We start from the raw sequence: 27855 nt of genomic DNA, 5'->3' as shown, positions 1-27855 counted from the left end.
TACCTGCCACCCCTGTTGATCAGGAAACAAGGGTGAAGGCAAGTGTTTTCAATTTGCTTTGAAAGTTAATAATGAATAATCCCCTATCAGCATATTAGGGTAATCATGGGTTGCTCAGATGAAAACAATTCACAGACAGACAGGTCCCTTTTGGGTATGCCTGCCCTGAGGCAAGAGTTGTCAACTCAACTCTCTCTCTCTCTGTGTGTGTGTGTGTGTGTGTGTGTGTGTGTGTGTGTGTGTGTGTGTGTGTGTGTGTGTGTGTGTGTGTGTGTGTGTGTGTGTGTGTGTGTGTTGTGTGTGTTGTGTGTGTGTGTGTGTGTCGTTTGCCTGGCTGTTTTGACAAAGTGATACACAAACAATAAAGATAAAATAAAAAACGGTGTGCAGGTGTGGTTGGAAGCTCTGTTCGGTGAGGTGACAGTGATGTTTCAGCTTTCAGTTGTGGAATGGGATGATACTGAATGGTACTGACAATGCGGAGTTGGGCCTCCTTTGGCCCCGGTCATAATGAGGATCAGGGGGGGGGGCCGACACCGCTCCTCTCCTGTTGCTCAGCAGAGGTTGAGAGCAGAAGGTGAGCTAGTTGTACTGCGATGTTAACTGTACATTTTTTTAATGTTTTTTTGTTGATGTTGTTTTGTGTTTCTTCTCACATTTGTTTATTGTTTATTTCACTGGCTTTGGCAATGTAAACATATGTCTCAAATGCCAATAAAACCCCTTTGAATTAAATTGAATAGTACCCGAAACCACTTTACAACCACTTGAATGCGGCCGGACTAGTCTGCAACTCAACGAGTAGTTTATTCATTTAACTAGGAAGCTCCGCCCCTGGCTGAAGGGCTTCATGCTCACCAGTCGCCCGTTCCTCCACCAGTTCATCTCGCTGTGCGTTTCAAGAGCCGCAGATCAAAGCTGCCTGCTGGGACTCCACACATTTCCCAAGCTACCTATCGGTGCGTTGGACGTGGGATAAATACATAAACATTTACCAATTTGTTTTTGGGACCTACATTGTTTTGAGTTTTTTGGGGGAGGGAGAAGGGGTTGCCAGGCAAGTCAAGAACGAGAGAAGTCCTCAGGTAAGCAAAAACATTTTACACTTTCCACAGAACTGAGACGCGTTTCTCTTTTCTCCGACCAATAGATTCGCATATACAGTTACGTTTATTTAAGCCAGTAACGTTGTTTGTTTAATGTAACGTTATATAGGTTGTTGAACATATAGCTGTCCGTCTACTTAGTATTTTGCATCCTTATAACCAGGCTAAGAACCCCCTTATTGGGTAGGAATATGTCACAGGTGATAATGCTTAGCCAGGAGGACGCATTTAGATACTACAAGTGAAACATGTTATTTGAGACCATGGCTGAGCAAGGATAAGGAGCTTGAAAATGTCAACATATATCTATAGATATTGTCAGGAACGAGGCACGTCCTCTAGGAGGCTATAGGCATCCCACTTGTTTCAGAAATGGAATGAATGATAAGACATTCCAGAGAAGGGAGCAATGTGTTCCAATGCTCGATCAACTGAATGGGGAATTCAGTCTCGATGTTCAACCAGGCGCTTCAGCACAGGAATTCATTCATCGCGTGAAACAAACACTGCGTGGCAATGCCTTGTAGACCCTTGCGATAATTCGATGTAAATCGTCCGTGATGGAGTTGAGAATGTATGTCTCTATTTGGTAATGTATCGTTTTTGTTCCGTTTATTAGACAGTCGAGGAATGTAAGTATCGATCCATAGACCCCCCCCCCCCCCCCCCCATATGTGCGCGTGCGTGCGTGCGTGCGTGCGTGGTTAGACTTGAATTACTGTTCACATAATATCAATATTGCCTTAAGTATTTCATGGCTACTTTGAACTTGGAAGTTTAAAAGTCAACCAATCCGTTTTTTTCAGCTGTTCTTTCTTTGACAAAGCCCTGCCCCTCTGTCGTTATCTGCCTATGACTGTCAAAATGTTGCCCCTGAGTCTAAACATTGTCACACAGGTTGCATTCCCCGCTGCATCAGGCTAGCCCTGAGCAAATAATACAGCGTGTGTGTGTGTGGTCAGTAGTGTTGTGTTGTTAGGGCGACAGGAGTCAGGCAGTTTGGCTTCCAGACACTGTTGTGTTATTGCATGCTAGGCCGAGACGGCAGGGGGTAGGCTACAGCGCAGAGGCAACACTAGTTGATTACACACTCGCACTCACAGAGACGATGGTTTTTATTATGTCCCCAAGAGGCGGAATGACAAAGTTCACCCATGCAGCAGGTCACCTTTGCCTGCTGATCACTTTTTTTCATTGTTTTCCCATTTTGACATCTGAAATTCTTAACAGCTATATGACAGAAAGCCCAGACTTGAATTTGTGTCATGACTCTTGACCGTACTCGTGTATATAGTTGTTAGAGTACAGGACTAGGCCTACATAGAAATTTCATTTTTTTACTGAGGAAGAAAGTGCGTAGGCTACACTCAGAATCTGTGCAACAACCTCACATGAAACTCCTTCTCACCACATGTCCAGTCTTGTTTTTGTTTTGGGTGTTACAGTGCATTTGGTCTAAGTAGAGACCCCTTGACCTTTTCCACAGTTACAGCCTTATTCTAAAATATATTTCTTCCCCGCTCATCAATCTACACACAATACCCCATAATGACAAAGCAAAAACAGGTTTTTAGAAATAAAAAAAACTGAAATATCACATTTACATAAGTATTCAGTAAGGGGTCTAAATACTTTCCAAGTGCACTGTAGGTAGATACCCAGGCTGATGAGAAAGTTGAAAAGATCATATTTGACTATACCATTCAGAAGGCGACCATGTGCCATACATCTATCAGTCATACATTTTAATATAAGCTACAGTTGAAACAACAATCATTGCTGTTTCCAGTGCTTTCCAGATTGTTATTGTGTCAGAGAAACAACAAAGGAATATCAGATTATGCTGTAGGTGTAAACATGCATCTCACTAAGTCAAGAAACTCCCCTCCTACAACCCATGTCTATAGTTGGTCCCTAGATATTATAATGCTAGAAACTCAATACCAGTTTCTAGTGTTTGATATTAAATTAGTAATCTGTGTTATTCCACCGGCTTTTATATAAGGCTACATCCCCTGTATTTCTTTATTAATGACTTTAGGTGGTGGGGATATGTATACTGCTGTGTGCCATTTCCAAGGCTTGTCTCTGGGTATTTAGCTCTGTGTGAAGACAGAGGGGGACACCTAGGAGAAACAAGACAGACGAACCCTCTAGTCATGTTGATTTTCTCACTGTCCTCCAGTCTTTAACATGAATTGCACAGGGAGAGGTGTTAAGAGCTGCTGGTGTGGTGGTCTGACACTTGCGCCTCTCCACATTCCAGGCATTCTGACCTCTGGGATTCTGACCTCTGGGATTCTGACCTCTGGGATGTTTGAGGCGTTCCACGACAGGAGACTGCATTCTAAACGCCTTTATGTTCCTGGGGGTTACGTGGGCTTAACAGAAAGTAGGACCCTCTAATTTAGGAAGCCTGGGAACGAGGACAGAGCTCAGAGGCATCTGAAGTTACAAAGAACACTGCAGTGGAGTGATAGTGGTGGAGCGTGTTGAGGTTAAAGCCTGGTATAGTTTAAACTTACTGGTACCACATGACCACACAAATTCAGACACTTGATGGATTTGGCCATAAGTAATTTGTTAGAATCACTGGGAAAATTGAATCCGTAGAATATTATTGTGGAACCAATGAAACACGCATCATTATCCTGAGCTGTTTACTGTAGTCTTTCTATTGTAGTTTACTCTGCAGTCAGACAGCTGTGGTGCTTCCTGAAACAGACATAATGTTAGCTCTAATAGGCAGAGGAGACCAGAGGAAAGGGTTGTGTCCCAAAATGCCACCCTAATCCCTACATTTTACTAGGCAAGTCAGTTAAGAACAAATTCTTATTTACAATGATGGCCTAGGAACAGTGGGTTAACTGCCTTGTTCAGCGGCAGAACAACAGATTTGTACCTTTTTCAGCTCGGTGATTCGATCTTGCAACCTTCCGGTTACTAGTCCAACGCTCTAACCACTAGGCTACCTGCCATAATTTTTTAGTGCAGTACTTTTAACCAATGTAGGGAATAGGGTGCCCATTGGGATGCAACCAAGTATTGCACCTTGTGCTTTTCATCAGTGGGTGTCAAGTACTGATCATTACGCAACACCACAACCAACTCTCAAATACCTTTTCCTTAAAAGTGATATTTTTATTGTGTTGATATGAATGAAGTTGTATTTCGTAATTCAACAGAGAGAACTGAATGGTGTAATGTTGAGGGTTAAAGTCTAGAAAGGTGACCGATTTGTCTGACTGTTGTCTTGGCGTGTACCTGTAGGGGATCTGGGATTCCAGGTTGACAAATTTGCTGGGTATAGGAAACACTGTAAACTATGAGTCCCCAATTACATCCAGCTCCTGGTCGATTCTTCCTTGAGCAGATGGTCGGGGGGGGGGACATAATTATAAATAATTTGTACACTGCAAATTGACCACAAGAATCCCAACCAATATAGTATTTGACAAAAACAGAATAATTTCAAACCTTAATTACATTGGGATACGATCACATATGGCTTATTTATGAGTGGGAATACTTGGGAACAGATTTCTTAAATTAAAATCACTTTGACCTGATTTCCTGGTGATTTTAGTCTTTTATGTCCAATAATGAAAATGTAATAATTTTATTATTAATTTTATATATTTTTGCTTAGAACTTGGTCGGGTAAATAAAATCACCTCCGGGCCAAATTGTTCCATTGGGCCACCTATTGGGGAATGAACTTGTCTTGTTCATAACCACCGCTGTTATGTTCAGCTCAAACATGGTTTGCTCTCAATAGCATTCCTTTGTGTTATGATAGTTATTGATTAACTCAAGGAATTCAGATAAGAAACAGTGCTTTTAAAATGAGAATCGCCACAGTAAATACAATTCTATTCACATTGTTATTCTGATTTCTTCTCTCCTCTCTGCAGGGTTTCATGTGACACCAGGCTTCTGTGTACAACTAGGAACCATGTCGGATCATCCCATCTCCCACCTACAGTGACATCAACTATACGTTTTGGACAAACATGTCGGCCTGCGGTGAGTTTTCAGAACACGTGTGGAAACCCGGCTCGTGTAAGAACTGCTTCCATCCGCTTAGCGCCCACCGTGCCAGCGGGGGCAGCATAGTGCCCTGTGGTGCCCTGAGGACCAGTCTGGGGGGAGAGGAGGAGGAGGGAGTGACCGTGCCCTACTCCAAACCCACCATCGCCGTTCGCCCCACCATGATGCTCCCTGACTCCAGCGAGATGCTGGCAGACCTCAACATGAACATAGAACAGGTTAGATCTCACTAACTCAAATACAAATGTATGACTCTGTATGCCTTTGCATTTAACTAAGTACATCTAGAATAAAACCCATAGGTTTTAGAGTCACTTAATGTGAAGTGATTCAATAATGTCTGTATGCTTTCTATAACCTTGAATTGTATTTCCCCTCAATACGTTTCCCCTCAGGACAATCTGAAGAGCCCAGTGGACCGACTGGGCCTTAAGAAGATGTTGGGCCTGTCCCCTATCTACATAGACAGTAAAGGTTGTGACAAGGCCCTGAGAGAGGCCGTACTACAGAGTACTACAGGCCCTGAGAAGACAGACTACCCCTGCAGCCGTTTCTCCCCCGGTCCCATCAGCCCCCGGTCTTCTCTGTCTCCCTCAGCCCTCCAGAAGGACTCTAGTACGATCATCAGCAGTGTCTTAGTGACCCAGGAGGACGGACACAGCCGAGGGCCTCACAGTCTGGAGAAAGGGAATAGCAACAGTGACTCATCCTACAGGCAACAGATCACCAAGACCACCAAAACCACCAAGAGTACTTGCAACGGACATGGCGTCCGCATGGTGACCACCACTAGAGGGTCTTCCACAGTCCAGGCCATCCAGGAAGTGAAAGCACCTCTGGGTATTGCTATCAACATCATTGCCACGGTAACAACAACAGCTGGTAACGGCATCGGTAACGGTCTTATCAACACCACAACCGCCCCTAGTAATGGGGGCCTTACGTCTGGGAACACCAACAAGTCCAGTACATCTCCCATCCCATCCTTAACCACCCTGGGCTCAGGGGCATCTCCAGGGCCTCTAGGGCACAACCTCCAGTCCTGTGGAGGAGGCCGAACCGGCTCCTTCCTCTCCGAGCCTAGTACTCTGTCTCTGTCAGACTCTTGCTCCTATCGCAGCAGCACAGACTCTCTCACAGGGCCGGATGGCTTCGGACTGGCTGGGCCAGATAGTCCCATTCCTCAGAGCCTCTCAGCCTTGTCAGCCAGCTCTCCCTCAGACGGACAGACGCTGTCGTCAGAACCCATCTATGCTGAGAGCACCAAGAGGAAGAGGAGGCCTCAGAGCGCTGGAGGAGGGAACGGGAAGGTCCAGGCCCAAAAACAGCACTCCGAGCTGGAGGTGGAGCTCACAGAAGAGGGTCAGAACCAGAGGGCCAAGATAACCATCCGGGCTGCTCATACTGAGGAGAACAACCGGACATTCTATCTGAGCAGCCCGGACTCGGCTGTCAGCACCCAGTGGCCTGACTTCAGCCCCACGGCCCTCAGTAACCCCGGCAGCCCAGCTTTCAAGTGGCCCTCCAGCTCCTCTGTAACAGAGACATCATCCCCAGGTTTCCCTGCTTCCCTCCAGCCCAAACCACAGAACAGCCCCCCTATACCGCCCAAGAGGAACAACCGATCGCCCAAACCGCTCCCGGGGACCTCCATCTCCCCGTTGCCTGAGCTCAGCATACAGACTCTGGTTTTATCACCGTCTTCCAGGGACGTCCAGGTGCAGGTGAAGCCCCAGATGGAGCCCCACAGCTCAGCCTCGTCTGAGGTCCGGAGGCACAAGCTCCACACCACTCCCTGGAACTGGGAGGGCCGGATCGAGGAGGAGGAGGAGACAGAAGAGGGCCATGCTCAGGAGAGTGCCTCTCAGAGCAGGGTGACGGGGCTCATCAATAGGGCGGCTGTCTGGAGAGACGCCAGTGACTGGAGACCCACGGGGGTGACACAGGGCAGCGAGGGCCAGCAGGGCAGCACCCAGACCCTGCCAGGCACCGCGGCCAACAATAGTGCCAGTCAGAAGCAGGCAGGCTGCAGCAGCGGCAGCACGGAGGAGGGCAAACATAGCGGGAGCATGTTGGCCAAGTCGACTCTGTCGTCTCTCTCCAGAACGGAGCAGCTCTCAGCAGAGGGGAAGAGTTCAAGCCATGACCCCACTCCACCACCCCCTCCCCCTAAGAAACACCACAGGTAAGAACCTGGGCCTTTTGGTTTTAAACACTGACTGAACTACGGGCTATGGATGGCATTCCTGACAGTGTAGAATGAACATTCTACTGTAGTGAATTCGTTTTGTGATTCTTTGTAGTTTAGTCACTCTTGTGAAATACGGTACCTGTATTTTATTCACACTGAGTTTTGGGTGGTATTCCTGAGAGTGTAGAATGAATGATGTTGAGAAACAGAAAAGCCATGGATGACAAAATGAAAATCACTCATTCTTGACAAAGTAGGTTTGCTTGTCTTTATAGTTTACTTGTTTAATTAATATAGAGTATTGTAATTGAGTTGTTAAGTTTAGTGATTTCAGTTGGAAATGGATGGCTACTCCATATTGATGTGACAATATTTTAAGTGAATGTAATGTATCATAACAGAAATAACTTTCATCTGTAATGTTCATTATTGGTTTTTAGACTCCTCACTTACCCCGTGTACTGGATGGTGCTGCTTGCCAGCAATAGTGTAATTCTTTATAGCACGACAGTAATGAACTTCATCCATCATGAATTGGATTCTCATTTTCTAATGGGGAAAATGTATTTCTGTTCAACTTCAAAGGGTATTTCATCCTTTAGATGTGATTTACATTTTAGTCGTTTAGCAGACGCTCTTATCCAGAGCGACTTACAGGAGCAATTAGGGTTAACGTAAGTGCCTTGCTCAAGGGCACATCGGCAGATTTGTCACCTAGTCAGCTCAGGGATTTGAACCAGCGACCTTTCGGTTACTGGCCTTAACCTGCCACCAGGTCCCAGTCACTCACTACAGCTACTATTCCACAGGTGGATACAGTCATGCGAAGCTGTATAAGTTAAGTAATGAAATAAGGTATTAACAGTTGGTTAATGTCGTGTGGATATTTTAGATGTTCTTTGTACTCTGAAAGTTTTTGCTGTTTGATTTATTAAGTATTCACTGACTATTTGGGGAATCTCAACTGTGTTTTTATGAATATTTTCAGCTTAGCAGCCACATGGTTGATGCCCTTGTTCTGTCTCTCTTGACTGTCTATCTCTTTCTGTCAATTCAATTCAAAGGGGCCTTTATTGGCATGGGAAACATGTGCCAAAGCAAATGAAATAAACAAAAGTGAGAACAAAAAAACCTCTCTCTCGCTCGCTAACACTTCTCTCGCTCGCTAACACTTCTCTCGCTCGCTAACACTTCTCTCGCTCGCTAACACTTCTCTCGCTCGCTAACTCGCTAACTCTCTGTATCTCTCTCTCTCTCTCTCTCTCTCTCTCTCTCTCTCTCTGTGTGATGATTAAATGATGCTCCCTTGTTTTTGCAGTGATGCAACTTGAGGGCTGACTGCCTACTGTGATCTCTCCTTTCATAGTGAGATTATTCAGCCGGTATCAGCCTCCATTCTCAGTCTAGAACCCTAAGGATCATTCCGACTGTTCCGGAACCAGTCTCAATGCATTCCTTGTTCCATTTGTAGTAGTCTTAACTTTTCACTGTCATTTCAAGAACAACATGGGCTGTAAAAATATTCCCTGTCACATTTGTAAGTTTGTTTTGGCCACCACACAATAGATGGGACTGGTAAAAGAGTCCTTGTGCCTTTTGTCTCATTGACACTGACAGGCACACACACAAAGATAACCTTGTCAATGATCTGCATTTAACTAAGATGTTAATGTATCTCAGATTGTAATTGACTTTCTAATATTTTTGACACTGAGAAAGTTGTGGCCTATCTATGCACAGACATAACATGACTGTATAGAATAACCTAGTGCCATTCCCCTGTACTGTTTAGACCACAGGGCTTCAGATCGCTACTACATGTTATTAAGCTTTCTGACTCTCAGACCTAAACCAGAAGGAGACAAATAGTTCACCAGCATGTTGACTTCAAATGGGCACTTTCTAAAATAAGCCTTGTTTTATCGGGTATGTTTTAGGGTTTAGAATACAACTGTGTACTCCTCAAGTCCTTTCAGAGATTCAGGCGTTTGATAAACAAGGCTGTGCTGGTTCACTGTGTAGATTACTATCTCAACAACATCTAATGTCTGTTTTAACCTGCAGGGAAGCTGTTGTGGTGGTATTCTCTAACTTAGCCTAATACTATGTAAGTCCTTGGGGAGTAAGATCATTTCAGGCATCAAGATGATCCCAATAAAAAAATCCCTGTGACTTTTCCTCTTAATTCTTTGGCAACTGTTAAAGTTTGACATTAGAAACTAAACTAATTGGTCTTGGGAACAGCTCCTGTTTTGGCTGGCTATAGGGAACACCATCACCCCTGTTTCTGATGGCGTTTGGCTGGCTATAGGGAACACCATCACCCCTGTTTCTGATGTTGTTTGGCTGGCTATAGGGAACACCATCACCCCTGTTTCTGATGGCGTTTGGCTGGCTGTAGGGAACACCATCACCCCTGTTTCTGATGGCGTTTGGCTGGCTGTTTCTGATGGCGTTTGGCTGGCTGTTTCTGATGGCGTTTGGCTGGCTGTAGGGAACACTATCACCCCTGTTGCTGATGGCGTTTCCCAGACCTTTATTTTGGCTGTAATACTAGTAAGCTGATGCATCTCTCCCATTTTATATTATGATATTGCTAGCATGCTGCTGCTGTGCTTGTAAAAATACACTTTCTAGAGACTCATGTGGGAACGTGCCCTAGCGATGTCCTGCTTTTGGGTATTCTGATCATATTTGTTTTCCCAGAGCTTAACTGTTGAGGGTAATACTGTAGTCTTGGTCTGACCTGCCTGTGCCAAGCCAGAAAGCTTATTGTCTTTAAACAAACGCCCTGGAGCTGTTTCAGCCCTCACGTAGACTACAATGAAGTGTCCTTTTAACATGGCAGCAGATTAAACCTCACAGTTCACATAATACATTCAGGAAACATCTTGAACAGACCTAAATCCCAACAAGACAGTGTCTTAGAAACGCCTTTGAGAACAGTGTAACACAGGGAAGTAGAAGACAAACATACAGTGTAGTGTGTCCCAAATGGCACTGTTTTCCCCCCTATATAGTGCACTACTTTTGACCAGTGCCCCATAGTGCTCTGGTCAAATGTAGTGCATTATATAGGGAAAAGGGTGCCATTTTTAAGAATCAACTAGTGATACAGTGGCATTTCCACAGGGATGTGAAGGAGGAAAACGGGCAAACCAACCAAACACAGACGAGGCAACGTTTTGTGTGATGAATCATTTAAAGAAACAGATGGTTGAGAAATCTGTCCTTCTCATGGGTGCATCACAGTTCTTTCGATCACTGTGAGGAACCAAACAAACATGGTCACAGTGAGATCCTCGTGTTAGGTGATACATTTGAACCAGTCCTTTTATCCTTAGTGACAGTCGGTCCAAACTGTTTGGGTGGCCTACAGTCTTACCCCAAATGGTATGTGTGTTTTATTATGTAGTGCTGAGCGTTTAACGGAAATGTTTATTTTTTGTTGGACCATGTTGGTTCAATTATTTGAATTCCATTTCATTCTGGGTTTTTTTCTGTTTTTCTAGAGATAAATTGTATCAAGCCTGAACTGTGCGATGTAGGCCAATATTTTACATAATTACCACGTTTTCTGTGCTAAACTAACTACAATGACCATAATCCATTACGCGCCTACTTGTCTGGTCTGTTTCTTTTACGCATGCTGCGTAAAAGAGACAGAAGAATGCGTAATTGAGAAAGCAGTTGCTTCGTGAGGTATCGCTACCTGAAAATACATGATTTAGGGGATTGATCGTTGGTAATCAGCCTTATTTACTTTGATGAACTACTAAATAGTGATTTGTCAAACCACAGCTCTATAGAGATGAGCTGATGACTTGGAATTAAATAATACATTCATCAAATAAAACAAATGTAAAATGCACAACTGAAATATATTTTATTAAAGTAATGTGAATAAATTATGGTTAATAAGTGATAAGCAGTAATGGGCAGTCACTACTTTTATTCATTGTTTTATTCTGTTTTACAGCATTCAACCCACATAGTGCATTTTTTTTTTTTTAAGTAATCGAAATGGAAAACTATGATTATTTTGTAATAATCGAACCAAATCCGAACCGACTTCAAAAAGCACTATTCGCTCAGCACCAATATTATGGGACGAGGGTGTTTTCGGTTGGAAGAGCAGATTGTTGCCCGGGGCAACTACCAAACTGTCCCTGGCAAGGAGGTGACATTGCTTTTCCTGTGGAGAGACACTTTAAATACACCCGTCTCTTGTTGAGAGAGAGTTGTTACTTCATGGACTGAAAGCGACCGTCAGATCTGGGATCATGTCGGATGTCCGTCATGCCTGGACCTTCGCTGATACTTCAGTGTGAGATACTGTACGAGACTTTTAGCCGAATCCTTTTACAGAGCTTTTGAACAAACTAATAATGTTTTCCGATATGAGCTGATTGACACCTTGTAGCCTAACCATCAATCTACTGCTTTTGACCTGCTCTAGAGTAGACAGTGATTTAATGCCAAGTAGCAGAAAATGTGTATTGCATAAAGTGGTTGTAAACTACAGAAGCTTATACAGTGCTAACTGTCTACAATAGGTGTTCCCAAACTGTTTTGCTCTGCGACCCCACCGTGTAAAAGAGTGATGTAATCAACGGCCAATGTTTACTTTTTTAATGCTATGACAGTACTTATGACAGTATTTCAAGTTGAAGGAAGTATTGGTTTGAAGTGACTGCAATGCATCAGAAAAGTGTTGAAGTTCCTTATAGGTCAGTCAGCCTCTCCTATCTGACTCCTGGCCCCAGCACTGTGTGTGAAACCATGTCCTTCTGCCAGCTGCCCAGATAGATACAGGCATCTCCTGTCTGATTTACATAAACTGCCATCACCCCTCCCTCCCAGGTTTATTCCTCCATGGCTTGTGGATGTGGAGCTTACAGGTTGCTTCCCAAATGGCACCCTATTCCATTTATAGTGCACTACTTTTGACCAGAGCCAGGGGTTAGGGAATAGGGTACCGTGTGGTTTAGCCCTAGTCATCTGATGAGCTGGAGGTGATGGGGTGAAAGATGGTCTGGTGAAGGATGTAGGGGTGTATCTGAATGTTCAATGGGATATATCCATCCGGGTAGCATGACTAGTCCTTGAGGACTCAGAAATCGGGAGGAAGAAAGAAAGAGGGAAGGAAGGAGAGCCCTGTGGCTGTACGGTAATATCCTTGGCAGCAAGGATGTTGTCCATGTGACCCGCCCGTTGTCCATGTGACCCGCCCGTTGTCCATGTGACCCGCCCGCTGTCCATGTGACCCGCCCGCTGTCCATGTGACCCGCCCGCTGTCCATGTGACCCGTCCACTGTCCATGTGACCCGCCCGTTGATGAAACAATGGTCACTATTCTTCTACCATAGTATAAAAACTACCCTGCATGCAACAGCAAGAGAATCCACATTTGAACGGGTGAAAGAAAGCCGGTACGGCTTCCCGGCAAAATAAATAGTGGGGGTACACCGTACCGGTAAAATGTGAGCCTATCACAATTACTAACACAAAATGCCAAGAACTATATTACACTATTATTTAACATTACTGCATGTCAGCTGCATGAAAAATGTGTGAATTGACTTGAGGCCAGGGTGGTACGTGCTCCAAATTGCATTGTGGTTTGACGAGAACACTTTGACAAGGCGGAGATGAGTGGCCAAGACGCGTGGGGACAGCAGTGGACGCATCAATTGTGTATGAATGACATAATACACATTTAGGTGTTTTGTAACAGATGTCTCTTTCTATTCATCAAACTGCGGATGCACAGTGCACTGTTTTGATGCTGGAATAATTTTTTGAGTGGACAAACGTGTGCGGGTAACCTACAGGAGCGCCCTTTTTTTAAATGATTGTTTGACAATCGGATGAAAACATCACGACTGGTTGTGTTGATGCCTCTTTAAAACGTAATACATGATAAACGTTATATGACAATTCTTCACTAGGCCCACGGAGATCATATGAAATTGATAGGGATTCTTCTATATGTAGGAAGTCCATCTTTACAGCGTGATGGACTGTTCCCGCTTTAGCTGAGACTGTATATCTCGGCTCAATCCGAAATGACCGTTACATTTCTATCTCGGGATCTGTAACACTTCCGCTTGACAGACTGAATAGAGCCCCTAGGCTATAAAGAGAAAGTGTGCGAGCAGTGCTGTGTGGTTCAGTACTGTGTTACTGTGCAGTTCAGTACTCAATTAGCCCGACTAACCGGTGCCTGTATATAGCCTCGCTACTGTAATAAGCCTTGCTACTGTTATTTTCACTGTCTTTACTGTTGTTTTTATTTCTTTACTTATCTATTGTTCACCTAATACGTATTTTTTACTTAAATTGCACTCTTGGTTAGGGCCTGTAAGTAAGCATTTCACTGTATTTCACCTGTTGTAGTCGGCGCACGTGACAAACTTTGATTTGATTTAAGATTTACTGTGTCACTGTGATTCAGTACTGTGTGGTTCAGTACTGTGTCACTGTGGTTCAGTACTGTGTCACTGTGGTTCAGTACTGTGTGGTTCAGTACTGTGTGGTTCAGTACTGTGTGGTTCAGTACTGTGTGGTTCAGTACTGTGTCACTGTGTGGTTCAGTACTGTGCGGTTCAGTACTGTGTCACTGTGCGGTTCAGTACTGTGTGGTTCAGTACTGTGTGGTTCAGTACTGTGTCACTGTGCGGTTCAGTACTGTGTGGTTCAGTACTCTCCACAGCAGGTAGTGCTCATTCGGCTGTGTTAGCGTTGTATTTCTATCCTCTAGCCCAGATATTCCCAAACTGGGGTACGTACGCGCAATGCCGTCGGGGGTACGCCAAATAAAAATGTGATTCACATTTATTTTTTTCACATTTTCAAACAGTCCATTTTTATATTTTCTCGCCTGAGTCGCCTCGTTTCACTGCCAAAAATAAAATGAAACCATCTAGTGTTCAGCGAAGTAACAACACAATGTCAAATACATGTAGCCTAGTTAAATAATTAACATCCAATCACATTAACCATTACTCTCTTCCGGGAATTCCACTAACGGTCCGTATGTAGCCAATCGTAGCTGCTGCTCATGTTGGTATCTGTACTGATGGCGCAAAAGCCATGACAGGGAGACATAGTGGAGTGGTAACGCGCGTGCAAGCAGTTGCTCCCGACGCCACTTGGGTACACTGCAGCATCCACCGAGAGGCTCTTGCTGCCAAGGGAATGCCTGACAGCTTGAAAGATGTTTTGGACACTACAGTAAAAATGGTTACCTTTTGTTAAAGCAAGGCCCCTGAACTCTCCTGTATTTTCTGCATTATTCTGCATCCCACTCCCTGTGGCTCAGTTGGTAGAGCATGGTGTTTGCAATGCCAGGGTTGTGGGTTCGATTCCCACGGGGGGCCAGTACGAAAAAAATTTATGCAATCACTACTGTAAGTCGCTCTGGATAAGAGCATCTGCTAAAATGACTAAAATGTAAAATAAAATGTCAAAAAATATGCAATGATATGGGCAGTGACCATGTAACGCTTTTACAACAGACAGATATGCGATGGTTATCAAGGGGCAAAGTATTGACACAATTTTTTTTGAATTGAGAGACGAGCTTAAAGTTTTCTTTATAGACCATCATTTTCACTTGTCTGACCGCTTGCATGATGATGAGTTTCTCACACGACTGGCCTATCTGGGTGATGTTTTTTTTCGCCTGAATGATCTGAATCTAGGATTACAGGGACTCTCCGCAACTATATATTATGTACGGGACAAACTTAAGGCTATGACTAAGAAGTTGGAGCTCTTCTCTGTCAACATTAACAAGGACAACACACAGGTCTTTCCATCATTGTATGATTTTTTTGTGTGCAAATTAACTCAAGTTTATGGACAATGTCACATGTGATATAGCGAAGCACCTGAGTGAGCTGGGTGCGCAATTACGCAGGTACTTTCCCGAAACGGATGACACAAACTGGATTTGTTATCCCTTTCATGCTCTGCCTCCAGTCCACTTACCAATATCTGAACAAGAGAGCCTCATCGAAATTGCAACGAGCGGTTCTGTGAAAATTGAATTGAATCATAAGCCACTGCCTGATTTCTGGATTGGGCTGCGCTCAGAGTATTCTGCCTTGGCAAATCGGCGGTTAAGAAACTGATGCACTTTGCAACCACGTACCTATTTGAGAGTGGGGCAGGCTTACAATGATGGCAAAAAACAACATTTGAGATTGCGCTGACCCTGGTGCTAGAGGGGGTACGCAGCTGGTCGTTGAATGTTTGAAGGGGTACGGGACTATAAAAAGTTTGGGAACCACTGTTCTAGCCTAACACCATGTTTAGTTAACAGCTTGGCTAGTTGATGCTGAAGTCCTGCTGGGAGGAGGCTACAGGAAGGCTATTTTTAAGGCAGTCATGGTGGGAGGGTAGCATATTGGAGGAGGAAGATGATGCTGATTAAGCTGCTACTACTACTTCATAACATTCACTCTGCTTTCCCTGTATTGATTAACAGCCAGTTCTAGATCTGTATTGGATTTTCTGAGACATTAATGAATTCAGGAACCCTAGCTAGAAGGTACTATATAATAATGTCATTGTATCATTATAGGAGTTGGCTTCTCTATTGTTGTTTACAGCAGCACAGACCTCCTATGGATATTAATATTTACAGTGCCTTCAGAAAGTATTCACACCACTTGACTTTATCCCAAAAATGTTGTTACAGCCTACATTAAAAAAAAAATGGATTAAGTTTACATTTTGTGTCACTGACCTACACACAATACCCCATAATATCAAAGTGGAATTAAGATTTTAGGAATGTTTACAATTTTATTAAATTAAAAGCTGAAATATCTTGAGTCAGTAAGTATTCAACCCCTTTGTTATGGTAAAATTTGCCATAATGAGTTGCATGGAGTCTGGGGAAAGGGAAGTTGCACAACTGAATGCATCTTCCGCATTTAACTCCTCTGAATCAGAGGTGTGGGGAGCTGCCTTAATCGACATCCACATTATCAGTGCCCGGGGAGCAGTTGTATTGGGGGTTAACTGCCTTGCTCAGGGGCAGAACTGCAGATTTTTCCACCTTGCCGGCTCGGGGATTCGAACAAGCAACCTTTCGAATTCTGTAACAAGTCACAAAAGTTCCATGGACTCACTCTTTGTGCAATAATAGTGTTTAACATGATATTTGAATGACTACCTCATCTCTGTTCCCCACACATACAATTATCTGTAAGGTCCCTTAGTTGAGCAGTGAATTTCAAACATTGATTCAACCACAAAGACCAGGGAGGTTTTCCAATGCCTCGCAAAGAAGGGCACCGATAGGTAGATGGGTAAAATAGAATAAAACGCAGACATTGAATATCCCTTGGAGCATGGTAAAGTTATTAATTACACTTTGGATGGTGTGTCAATACACCCAGTCACTACAAAGATACAGACATCCTTCCTAACTCAGTAGCTGGAGAGGAAGTAAACCATGCAGGGAATTCACTGGTGACTTTTAAACAGATGGAGTTCAATGGCTGTGATGGGAGAACAATGTTGTTGATTCATCCTCCGTTTTAGTTACTTCACAATACTAACCTAAATGACAGTGAAAAGAAGGAAGCCTGAACAGAATTTTAAAAAATGTGCCTTTGGAAAGTATTCAGAACCTTGACTTTTTGCACATTTTGTTACGTTACAGCCTTATTCTAAAATTGAGGATTTTTTTATTCAATCCATCTACACACAATACCCCATAATGGCATCACAATACCCCATAACGACAAAGCTAAAACAGGATTTAAAAAATAAAAAACGGATACCTTATTTACATAAGTATTAAGACCTTTTGCTATGAGACTCGAAATTGAGCTCAGGTGCTTCCTGTTTTCATTGATCATCCTTGATGTTTCTACAACTTGATTGGAGTCCACCTGTGGTAAATTCAATTGATTGGACTTGATTTAGAAAGGCGCACACACCTGTCAATATATGGTCACACAGTTGACAGTGCATGTCAGAGCAAAAACCAAGCCATGAGGTTGAAGGAATTGTCCGTAGAGCTCCGAGACAGGATTGTGTCGAGGCACAGATCTGGGGAAGGCTACCAAAAAAATGTTTGCAGCATTGAAGGTCCCCAAGACCACAGTGGCTTCCATCATTCTTAAATAGAAGAAGTTTGGAACCACCAAGACTCTTCCTAGAGCTGGCTGCCTGGCCAAACTGAGCAATCGGGGGAGAACACTGACAAAGCTCTAGAGTTCCTCTGTGGAGATGGGAGAACCTTCCAGAAGGACAACCATCTCTGCAGCACCCTACCAAGCCGGCCTTTATGGTAGAGTGGCCAGATGGAAGGCACCTGGCAGCCCGCTTGGAGTTTGCCAAAAGGCACCTAAAAACTCTCAGACCATGAGAAACAAGATTCTCTGGTCAGGTGAAACAAAGATTGATTTCTTTGGCCTGAATGCCAAGCATCACATCTGGAGGAAACCTGGCACCATACCTACGGTGAAGCATGATAGTGGCAGCATCATGCTCTGGAGATGTTTTTCAATGGCAGGGACTGGGAGACTAGTCAGGATTAAGGGAAGGATGAACGGAGCAAAGTACAGAGATCCTTGATGAAAACATTCTCCAAAGCGAACAGGACCTCAAACTGGGGCGAAGGTTCACCTTCCAACAGGACAATGACCCTAAGCACACAGCCAAGACAACACCGGAGTGACTTTGGGACAAGTCTCAATGTCCTTGAATGGCCCAGCCAGAGCCCGGACTTAAACTCGATCGAATGTCTCTGGAGGGTCCTGAAAATAGCTGTGTAGCGACGCTCCCCATCCAACCTGACAGAGCTTGAGAGGATCTGCAGAGAACAATGGGAGAAAGTCCGTGGCCTACCCAGTTTGATCTCAGGCCTACCCCAAAAAAGTTTATTATTATTCAATATAAATGTTTTTATTTGTTTTATTACATTATTTTTTAATAAATGCATGTGAGATTTATTTTCTATAATCTATAATTTTAATATAATGTAACAAAGAAATAGTCAGCGACAATCAGGTTGGCTTCCGACTATTGGTTCCATTTAGAAAAAAATCATACGGTGGTTTACCTGAACAACCTGGCAACGTCACGTGGATACACTTTGTAGCGCATAAACTAGCAAGCTCTACCACGCTAGCTTCCTCGAATTGACTCACCAGCTAAGGTAATTTAGTAGTTCTAGCAATGACAAACCAAATGTCGATCGCTAGGTTTTTCAAAAAAAGACGTCTGGAGGAAAGAGTGTGTGCCAGAAAATAATTTGTATCAATTTACCGATAGCTTCCAGAATGAGACATTAACAGGTGGGCCAGGATAGAAACAACCACAATCGCCATCACAACCACCAATGCCACGTTGAGCCAGACATGCTTGCCTACCCCACCGTCTCCTCTCGTTCTTCATTCTGCGGGCGAGGTTAAACCTGCAGTAGGTCCACCGACAGATTACGTTTGTTTGCCCATCGAGATTAAAATGCGCCTGAAGATGAGTTTCATGTTCTAGGCAACTGGTCTAACGTTACTGTCTTATTTTAATATGCTGGGATAGTTCATTATTTGTATATGTAACGAGGTTGCTCCAAGTACTATGCACTAGTATAAAATGATTGTATTACGAAATAATATACGGTCCACATCGCAAAATAAATGTAATAAACAAGTAGAACAAATGCCTATCCACATTTTTCTAGGCCTATCCAAAAAAATTATAATCTGGCTACGCCCCTGGTGCAAACGGAGCACGAGAGTCAAAGCAAGTTATCCTTGTCTTTGAGACTAAATTTAACTTTCCTGTTCGGTCAGCCACAAAACACATTCCACCAAATAGTCAATGTTTACAGATCGAGCTTTGAAGTCTGTTTGAGTACTTGATTACTCATCTAACCCTCATCATCCTCTACCACTCTGTATCTAACCCTCATATCATCCTCTACCACTCTGTATCTAACCCTCATCTCATCCTCTACCACTCTGTATCTAACCCTCATATCATCCTCTACCACTCTGTATCTAACCCTCATCTCATCCTCTACCACTGTATCTAACCCTCATATCATCCTCTACCACTCTGTATCTAACCCACATATCATCCTCTACCACTCTGTATCTAACCCTCATCTCATCCTCTACCACTCTCTGCTACTTGCCAAGGTCGCCCTTTGCTCTGTAAACAGATCATGTTCTCAGTAATCTATTTCAGCCAGAGCTGTCCTTCCCTGGTCCTATTCCCTATTCCACTTCCTCTTTCAGGCATACAATTGTCTGAATTGTTTTGGTTCATTGTTCAATGGAAATGTTCATCATGACCTGGGAGAGAAATGGTTTTTATATATGTTACCCAGTGGTAGTAACTTAATTTATAAAACATTAGGAACACCTGCTCTTTCCATGACAATCTGACCAGCTAAATTCAGGTAAAAGCTATGATCCCTTATTGTTGTCACTTGGTAAATCCACTTCAATCAGTGTAGATGAAGGGAGGAGACCGGTTAAAGAAGGATTTTTAAGCCTGGAGACAATTGAGACATGGATTGTGTATGTGTGCCATTGAGGGTGAATGGGCAGGACAAAAGATGCCTTTGAACGGGGTTTGGTAGTAGGTGCCAGGCACACCGGTTTGATTGTGTCAAGAACTGCAACACTGCTGGGTTTTTCACGCTCAACAGTTTCCTGTGTATCAAGAATGGTCCACCACCCAAAGGACATCCAGCCAACTTGACACAACTGTGGGAGGAATTAGAGTCATGGGCCAGCATCCCTGTGGAACGCTTTCGACACCTTGTAGAGTCCATTCCCCAATGAATTTAGGCAGTGCAACTCAATATTAGGAAGGTGTACCTAATGTTTGTACACTCAGTGTATATGCTATGTGTTACAGTATAGTGCTGGTTGAAAGAGATGAAAGAGCTGCTATTATTATCTTGATCTGATGTCAGGCGTGATGAACTGTTTTACATCCAAGGTAGATGTAAATGTACACTATTACTCAGTCTGGCACTGGCTATTTATCAGACAGATATCTACCTGAAGATCTAATGGAAGCAATGCCATGATAAACAAGGTTTCAAAGATTGTTTGTGAAAATGACCTTTTTTTTATCGAAACCATTATTCACATGACGACCAGACAGGAGAGGTGGTGGAGACTGCGGCCTACTTTTAAAGTCACCTAGCTACTAGCTAGCCATCATCTATAAAGTCACCTAGGTACTAGCTAGCCATCATCTATAAAGTCACCTAGCTACTAGCTAGCCATCATCTATAAAGTCACCTAGCTACTAGCTAGCCATCATCTATAAAGTCACCTAGCTACTAGCTAGCCATCATCTATAAAGTCACCTAGGTACTAGCTAGCCATCATCTATAAAGTCACCTAGGTACTAGCTAGCCATCATCTATAAAGTCACCTAGCTACTAGCTAGCCATCATCTATAAAGTCACCTAGGTACTAGCTAGCCATCATCTATAAAGTCACCTAGCTACTAGCTAGCCATCATCTATAAAGTCGCCTAGCTACTAGCTAGCCATCATCTATAAAGTCGCCTAGCTAGCCATCATCTATAAAGTCGCCTAGCTAGCCATCATCTATAAAGTCGTGATTTTTTTCAGGATTTCTCATGGTCTGACAAACACCGCTTGAGCTCTGCCACATTTCACCGCAAATACGGAAGTGTGACACTCGTGGACGCGGTGGATTGAGACGCATCCAATGCAACAAAAAAAAACATCCCTAGCATAAACTGAGATTATTATTTTTATATTTAATTTCATGTAATTTTGGTTGACGCACCGGTGACGCATCGACTCTAGGGGAATTTTATTGAAGTCACCTAGCTACTAGCTAGCCATCATCTATAAAGTCACCTAGCTACTAGCTAGCCATCATCTATAAAGTCACCTAGCTACTAGCTAGCCATCATCTATAAAGTCGCCTAGCTACTAGGTAGCCATCATCTATAAAGTCGCCTAGCTACTAGCTAGCCATCATCTATAAAGTCGCCTAGCTACTAGCTAGCCATCATCTATAAAGTCGCCTAGCTAGCCATCATCTATAAAGTCGCCTAGCTACTAGCTAGCCATCATCTATAAAGTCGCCTAGCTACTAGCTAGCCATCATCTATAAAGTCGCCTAGCTAGCCATCATCTATAAAGTCGCCTAGCTACTAGCTAGCCATCATCTATAAAGTCGCCTAGCTACTAGGTAGCCATCATCTATAAAGTCGCCTAGCTAGCCATCATCTATAAAGTCGCCTAGCTAGCCATCATCTATAAAGTCGTGATTTTTTTCAGGATTTCTCATGGTCTGACAAACACCGCTTGAGCTCTGCCACATTTCACCGCAAATACGGAAGTGTGACACTCGTGGACGCGGTGGATTGAGACGCATCCAATGCAACAAAAAAAAACATCCCTAGCATAAACTGAGATTATTATTTTTATATTTAATTTCATGTAATTTTGGTTGACGCACCGGTGACGCATCGACTCTAGGGGAATTTTATTGAAGTCACCTAGCTACTAGCTAGCCATCATCTATAAAGTCACCTAGCTACTAGCTAGCCATCATCTATAAAGTCACCTAGCTACTAGCTAGCCATTCTGTTTTGCAACTCGTATAGAGGACTGTGTGACCCTAAGAGAGAGGGGAAAATAAAATAAAAAGAGGAGTGAGCGAGAAGGAGAGAGACTCAGTACTGTCGAACATAATATACCAAAACACCACCAGGATTAGAGCTGTTACAGTGCGTCAAATTCCACGTGACCATTTAGTCAGACTTTTTCCAATCATAGTCACACATGTCATGTCATTTTCACCATAAAAATGCACCTTTATAATAAAGCATTACATGCATAATCACATTTGCCATCACTTTTGAGAACAGCGTTTTCCCGCTAATTGATAGCATTTTGGAACATTCGCACTTATAGCCTACTGCCGTGTGTGCATTGCTTGGATTATAATGTGGAGACATAGCCTAATAGTTTAAGATTTTAAGCTAACCGTTCTGATCTGTTGCATCAGCCTCAATGCTTTTTAAAAGTTTTTTGATGCGAGTGGTTGTATTAACTTGGGATAGAATATGAGGATAGTAGATTGACATAGGCTAGTGCTTTTGCTGTTCTTTAGGCCTACTCGCCTTGTTGGCTGACAAAGTAGGCTAAATGTGGTCAGTTCTAACTTCAAATGTGCTTCAGAATTCGATGAGGGACGCGCTCAGTTGCGTCCCTGACGTGTCTGTCTTCATTTACTTGTAGCCTACTTAGCTGAAATGTCTATGAGAAGGACCCGATCATGTGACGGGCATTGGCTAATAAGAATTGAGATATCTGAGAGAGGTGCTTCGGGAACACGGCAGCCGGGAGAAGGGAATTATCATTATTATATTGAGCCCAAGGGCACAACGGCCACTTTGGCTGTAAAAAAAACATGGATTTTTTTTTTAGGAGGCATTACGGCCACACAAGGGGGATGCCACCCGGAAATTCAAGGCCTGGTGAGAATATTATCAAGTGCTTGTCAAATTGTGAATGAGAGACTGATGAAGTGTGTGCAGCCTGCGCAAGAAACCAATCAGAGCTCATGCCTTTCATGCAACTTTTTTCAAGTCATCATTAGTCCTATCATGCAGCCTTAGCATGTATTAAAAATGAAAACGTATAGCGTTTGTATTCAAACTAAAGTTGCATAAATAAGGACCAGTTTCTTTGTAAACCGCTCAACACAGAATAGCTGCATGTGCACACTTCCTTTGAAATCTTTTGGAGAAAAGATCCTCTCTCTTTTATTAAGCTATGTTCAATTGTATTCTTCATACTATAAAAATAACAAATAATGCCACGGAATTCTAAGCAAATATTGTCTGCTAAATGAACTAGTGTAGCCCACACTAGTTCATTTAGGACAACTTAGAGTATGCTATTCTGTTCTTCTGAAATAGACATTTTCTGCATATCATGTCTAAACCTGTCTAAAATAAACTATTGGTTTATTGTAATGGTGTAGGCTATATTAAATGGATTTATTAGACTTTTTAAAATGTAGCTGTTCCAAAGGTCTGCATCGGTGGCTTGTAGGCAACGCATGGAAGCCAGGAGATGCTAAACGTGTTTGTTAATTAACGGTCAATTACCGTGAGACCGGCTTGACAATCACCGGCCGACACAATTTCATGACCGCCACAGCCCCAACCAGGATGCTAGTGGGGCTCAGCTTTCAACACCGCCATCTGTAGAGTCCCCTTTTAACTCACACTCCCCTCAACCCTGGTGCTTCTTTAAATGATATCAGTGTCAACAGTTCCATAGCACTGTTGTTTACTTATTACATATTAGTTGTAAGTACTGACCTCCAAACAAATGCAGATGGATTACCCCGTACACTGCAATTTTATTTTTGTAGGCTATAGCATAAATCACCTTCAGAGGGAAAATCAGATGTTTAGGATACAAATGAGATGACAAACTCACACACACATACACACCCTTTGTCTATTACCATATGTCTCCGCCTCATTTCCACCGTCTCATCATCATACGCCTTTGTTTCGTCTGAAAAATGGTTGTGGGTTTTGCTCTGCTCATGTATGAGGGTACACACACACGCACACACACACACACACGCACACCTGCACTGCTGTTTGTTGAGGGGATTTACGATGTGATTGAAGTTTAAAGACCTAGTGGATAAAGAAATAGAGCCAGTCAATCTGAGCTGAGATGAAGGATCCGAGGCTATGCTCAGTTTGACCCATTAACCAGCTAGAATGAAGCAATTGAATAGCAATGAGATTCAGATTTGCCTGGCCTGTCACTCAGCCTAATTGGACCCCATGATTAGGAAAACTACCCCCAGAGGGTATCAGGGGCTCCTTTTCATTCAGATCGGAGCTATCATGGCATGGGAAAGCAAAACAATGGATTCCTCTATATGTTTAGAGTACAGTGTAGGATGTTGGCAGGGAAATTACTCTAATGGAAAAGTGGAAGATTTTTTCAATAACGTAATTTTATTCCCTAGCTCTAAGAAGTATATGTATTGCCTCTCTTCATGACTTGGCACTAAGACTGTATGAGACTGAGTTCTGTGTGCCATCAATTCTTTATCTTAAAGGGAAACTACACCCAAACTATCTTTTGGTATTTTTTTCATTAGTCCACTGTTGATACAGTGTCAAAATGTATCTCATGATGATCTGGCAAGTGACACTTTGCTTCTTGAAAGTCCAATATCTTGAAAACTTGACTGCTGACATGCAAAATATTTTGTCTCTGTATCGATAGCGGACTAATGAACAAAATACCAAAAGATTTTTGATGAATTTTTCCTTTAAGAGACACAGCAATAACAAGCATTCACTCAGCCAGAAGAATGTTCCTCTCCGAAGAGGAAGTGAGACTAGTATCTGACGTTTCATGTGTTCTTGTGAAGAGTGGAGGCAGTTTACCTCTTGTAGTGGCTTAACCGTCTTATTTACATCCAGATATGTTGAGATATCTAGATGAGATGGACGGGAAACTAGATGTTTGGCTCACAGAGACAACGATATATTGTAAAGAACCGTCTCTCAGCCTGAAGCAAAACTGACAGGCAACACACACGCACACACACACAAACAAACCACACACACACACACACACACACACGCTTTACCTGTTCGCTGACATTACACACACACACGCTTTACCTGTTCGCTGACATTACACACACACACACACGCACGCTTTACCTGTTCGCTGACATTACACACACACACACACGCTTTACCTGTTCGCTGACATTACACACACACACACACGCTTTACCTGTTCGCTGACATTACACACACACACACACACGCTTTACCTGTTCGCTGACATTACACACACACACACACGCTTTACCTGTTCGCTGACATTACACAAGAGAACTAACATGTTTGGTTTAACAGGTTGGAAGAGGGAACACTGTCTGTTATTGTTGAAAGCTGCAATAGACATTTTGTTAGGTGTTTGGAAGCCGTGTAAGCATCAGCCGGTTTTGATAACAGTGGTCATTTGTTTTTAATGGTGGGAAGCTGTTGTGTTAACTTCCTGGTTATGGAAATTAGATAAGGCACCAAACACATCCCCCAGTGTAATATCCTCTTGTTACGCTCTCTGCAGGGTGTCTGGTAAGATGAGCCAGAGCAGTGTGGAGCTGGACCACTGCAGCCAGCAGGGCTCTGTTGAGAGCCTGACCCACAGTCTCCGTGGCCTGGGGAGCAGCAGCCTGCCTACAGCCTCCACCGACAGCTTGTCTGGAGACTCCAACAGAGCTGTCTCTGATTCTGGTGAGTAAATGTTAAAGCCTCCTTCGACAGCTTGTCTGCAGACTCCAACAGAGCCCTCTCTGATTCTGGTAACTGTTATAGCCACCCGCCGGGACATATGACTAGGGCCAAGAGATCTGCGAGAAAACAACATTGTTTTGAGAGCAACTACACGTATCATATCTGGTGCTGTTGGAATGGTGCCCCAGAGCTGGTCCAGGGGGGGATGGTGCCCCAGAGCTGGTCCAGGGGGGGATGGTGCCCCAGAGCTGGTCCAGGGGGGATGGTGCCCCAGAGCTGGTCCAGGGGGGGATGGTGCCCCAGAGCTGGTCCAGGGGGGATGGTGCCCCAGAGCTGGTCCAGGGGGGGATGGTGCCCCAGAGCTGGTCCTGGGGGGGGGGGGGGGGATAAATGTGGAAAGGAAAAACGTACCCTTACACCATGTGACCTGACCAGAAAAAAACCGGTGCCTTACATTTAACATCCACCACCAACAGGAAGGAATTGGTTGGTGGTTGTTTGACATTTTCCTGTTTTTTCCATTTCTGGCAGTCAAATGGTTCTACTAGAAGCATCTAACTAGGCGGAAAGTGAGAGAACGAAGAGGAAAAGGCCCACAGAGATGAGGTTATTACGGTTATACTAACAGCTACTGCAGATATGAGGTTAAAGTAACAGATGACTTTATAGTAACATATGAGGTTATAGCATTTTAACCTAGATATTTTGTGTGTATTTATTTGTAGGCTATGAGTGTCATTTTTTAAATTCATATAGTTATGTTCTTGTCTAGAGTAGCTTCTGCTTTCACAACAGCTAATGGGGATCCTAAAACAATACCAAAAATACCAAATAAACTCAGCAAAAAAAGAAGAATCCCTTTTTCAGGACCCTGTCTTTCAAAGATAATTTGTAAAAATCCAAATAACCTCACAGATCTTCATTGTAAAGGGTTTAAACACCGTTTTCCATGCTTGTTCAATGAACCATAAACAATTAATGAACATGCACCTGTGGAATGGTCGTTAAGACACTAACAGCTTAGAGATGGTAGGAAAACTTAGGACACCTTTCTACTGACTCAGGGTCCCTGCTCATCTGCATGAACGTGCCTTGGGCATGCTGCAAGGAGGCATGAGGACTGCAGATGTGGCCAGGGCAATAAATTGCCATGTCCGTACTGTGAGCCGCCTAAGACAGCGCTACAAGGAGACAGGATGGACAGCTGATCGTCCTCGCAGTGGCAGACCACGTGTAACAACACCTGCACAAGATCGGTACATCCGAACATCACACCTGCGGGACAGGTTCAGGATGGCAACAACAACTGCCCGAGTTACACCAGGAACACACAATCCCTCCATCAGTGCTCAGACTGTCCGCAATAGGCTGAGAGAGGCTGGACTGAGGGCTTTGTAGGCCTGTTGTAAGGCAGGTCCTCACCAGACATCACTGGCAACAACGTCGCCTATGGGCACAAACCCACCGTCGCTGGACCAGACAGGACTGGCAAAAAGTGCTCTTCACTGACTGACGAGACATGGTTTTGTCTCACCAGGGGTGATGGTCGGATTCGTGTTTATCGTCGAAGGAATGAGCGTTACACCGAGGCCTGTACACTGGAGCGGGATCGATTTGGAGGTGGAGGGTCCATCATGGTCTGGGGCGGTGTGTCACAGCATCATCGGACTGAGCTTGTTGTCATTGAAGGCAATCTCAACGCTGTGCGTTACAGGGAAGACCCTCCCTCATGTGGTACCCTTCCTGCAGGCTCATCCTGACATGACCCTCCAGCATGACAATGCCACCAGCCATACTGCTCGTTCTGTGTGGGATTTCCTGCAAGACAGGGATGTCAGTGTTCTGTCATGGCCAGCGAAGAGCCTGGATCTCAATCCCATTGAGCACGTCTGGGACCTGTTGGATCAGTGGGTGAGGGCTAGGACCATTCCCCCCAGAAATGTCCAGGAACTTGCAGGTGCCTTTGTGGAAGAGTGGGGTAACATCACAGCAAGAACTGGCAAATCTGGTGCAGTCCATGAGGAGGAGATGCACTGCAGTACTTAGTATCTGGTGTGGCCACCAGCTGCATTGACTGTTACTTTTGATTTTGACCCCCCCCCTTTGTTCAGGGACACATTATTCCTTTTCTGTTAGTCACATGTCTGTGGAACTTGTTCAGTTTGTCTCAGTTCTTGAATCTTA

The 27855-nt window shown here is 43.8% G+C and overlaps 1 protein-coding gene across 1 annotated transcript in view; it reads left to right on the top strand.

Moving 5' to 3' along the window:
- Window positions 1-807: 807 nt before the first annotated feature.
- Window positions 808-27855, top strand: part of LOC106568434 (inactive tyrosine-protein kinase PRAG1) — a 37160-nt gene continuing 10112 nt past the window's right edge. The window contains exons 1-4 of the mRNA XM_014138761.3: window positions 808-1085; window positions 5021-5374; window positions 5552-7341; window positions 25505-25671. Coding sequence (XP_013994236.3) covers window positions 5120-5374; window positions 5552-7341; window positions 25505-25671 — 2212 coding nt within the window. The 5' untranslated portion in view covers window positions 808-1085; window positions 5021-5119. The remainder of the gene's footprint in view (window positions 1086-5020; window positions 5375-5551; window positions 7342-25504; window positions 25672-27855) is intronic.

Source organism: Salmo salar, chromosome 13 (assembly GCF_965601325.2).
Source record: "Salmo salar chromosome 13, fSalSal1, whole genome shotgun sequence".
Classification (NCBI taxonomy): domain Eukaryota; kingdom Metazoa; phylum Chordata; class Actinopteri; order Salmoniformes; family Salmonidae; genus Salmo; species Salmo salar.
The sequence above is the reverse complement of the archived record's forward strand: the minus strand, read 5'-3'. Positions and strand labels throughout refer to the sequence as shown.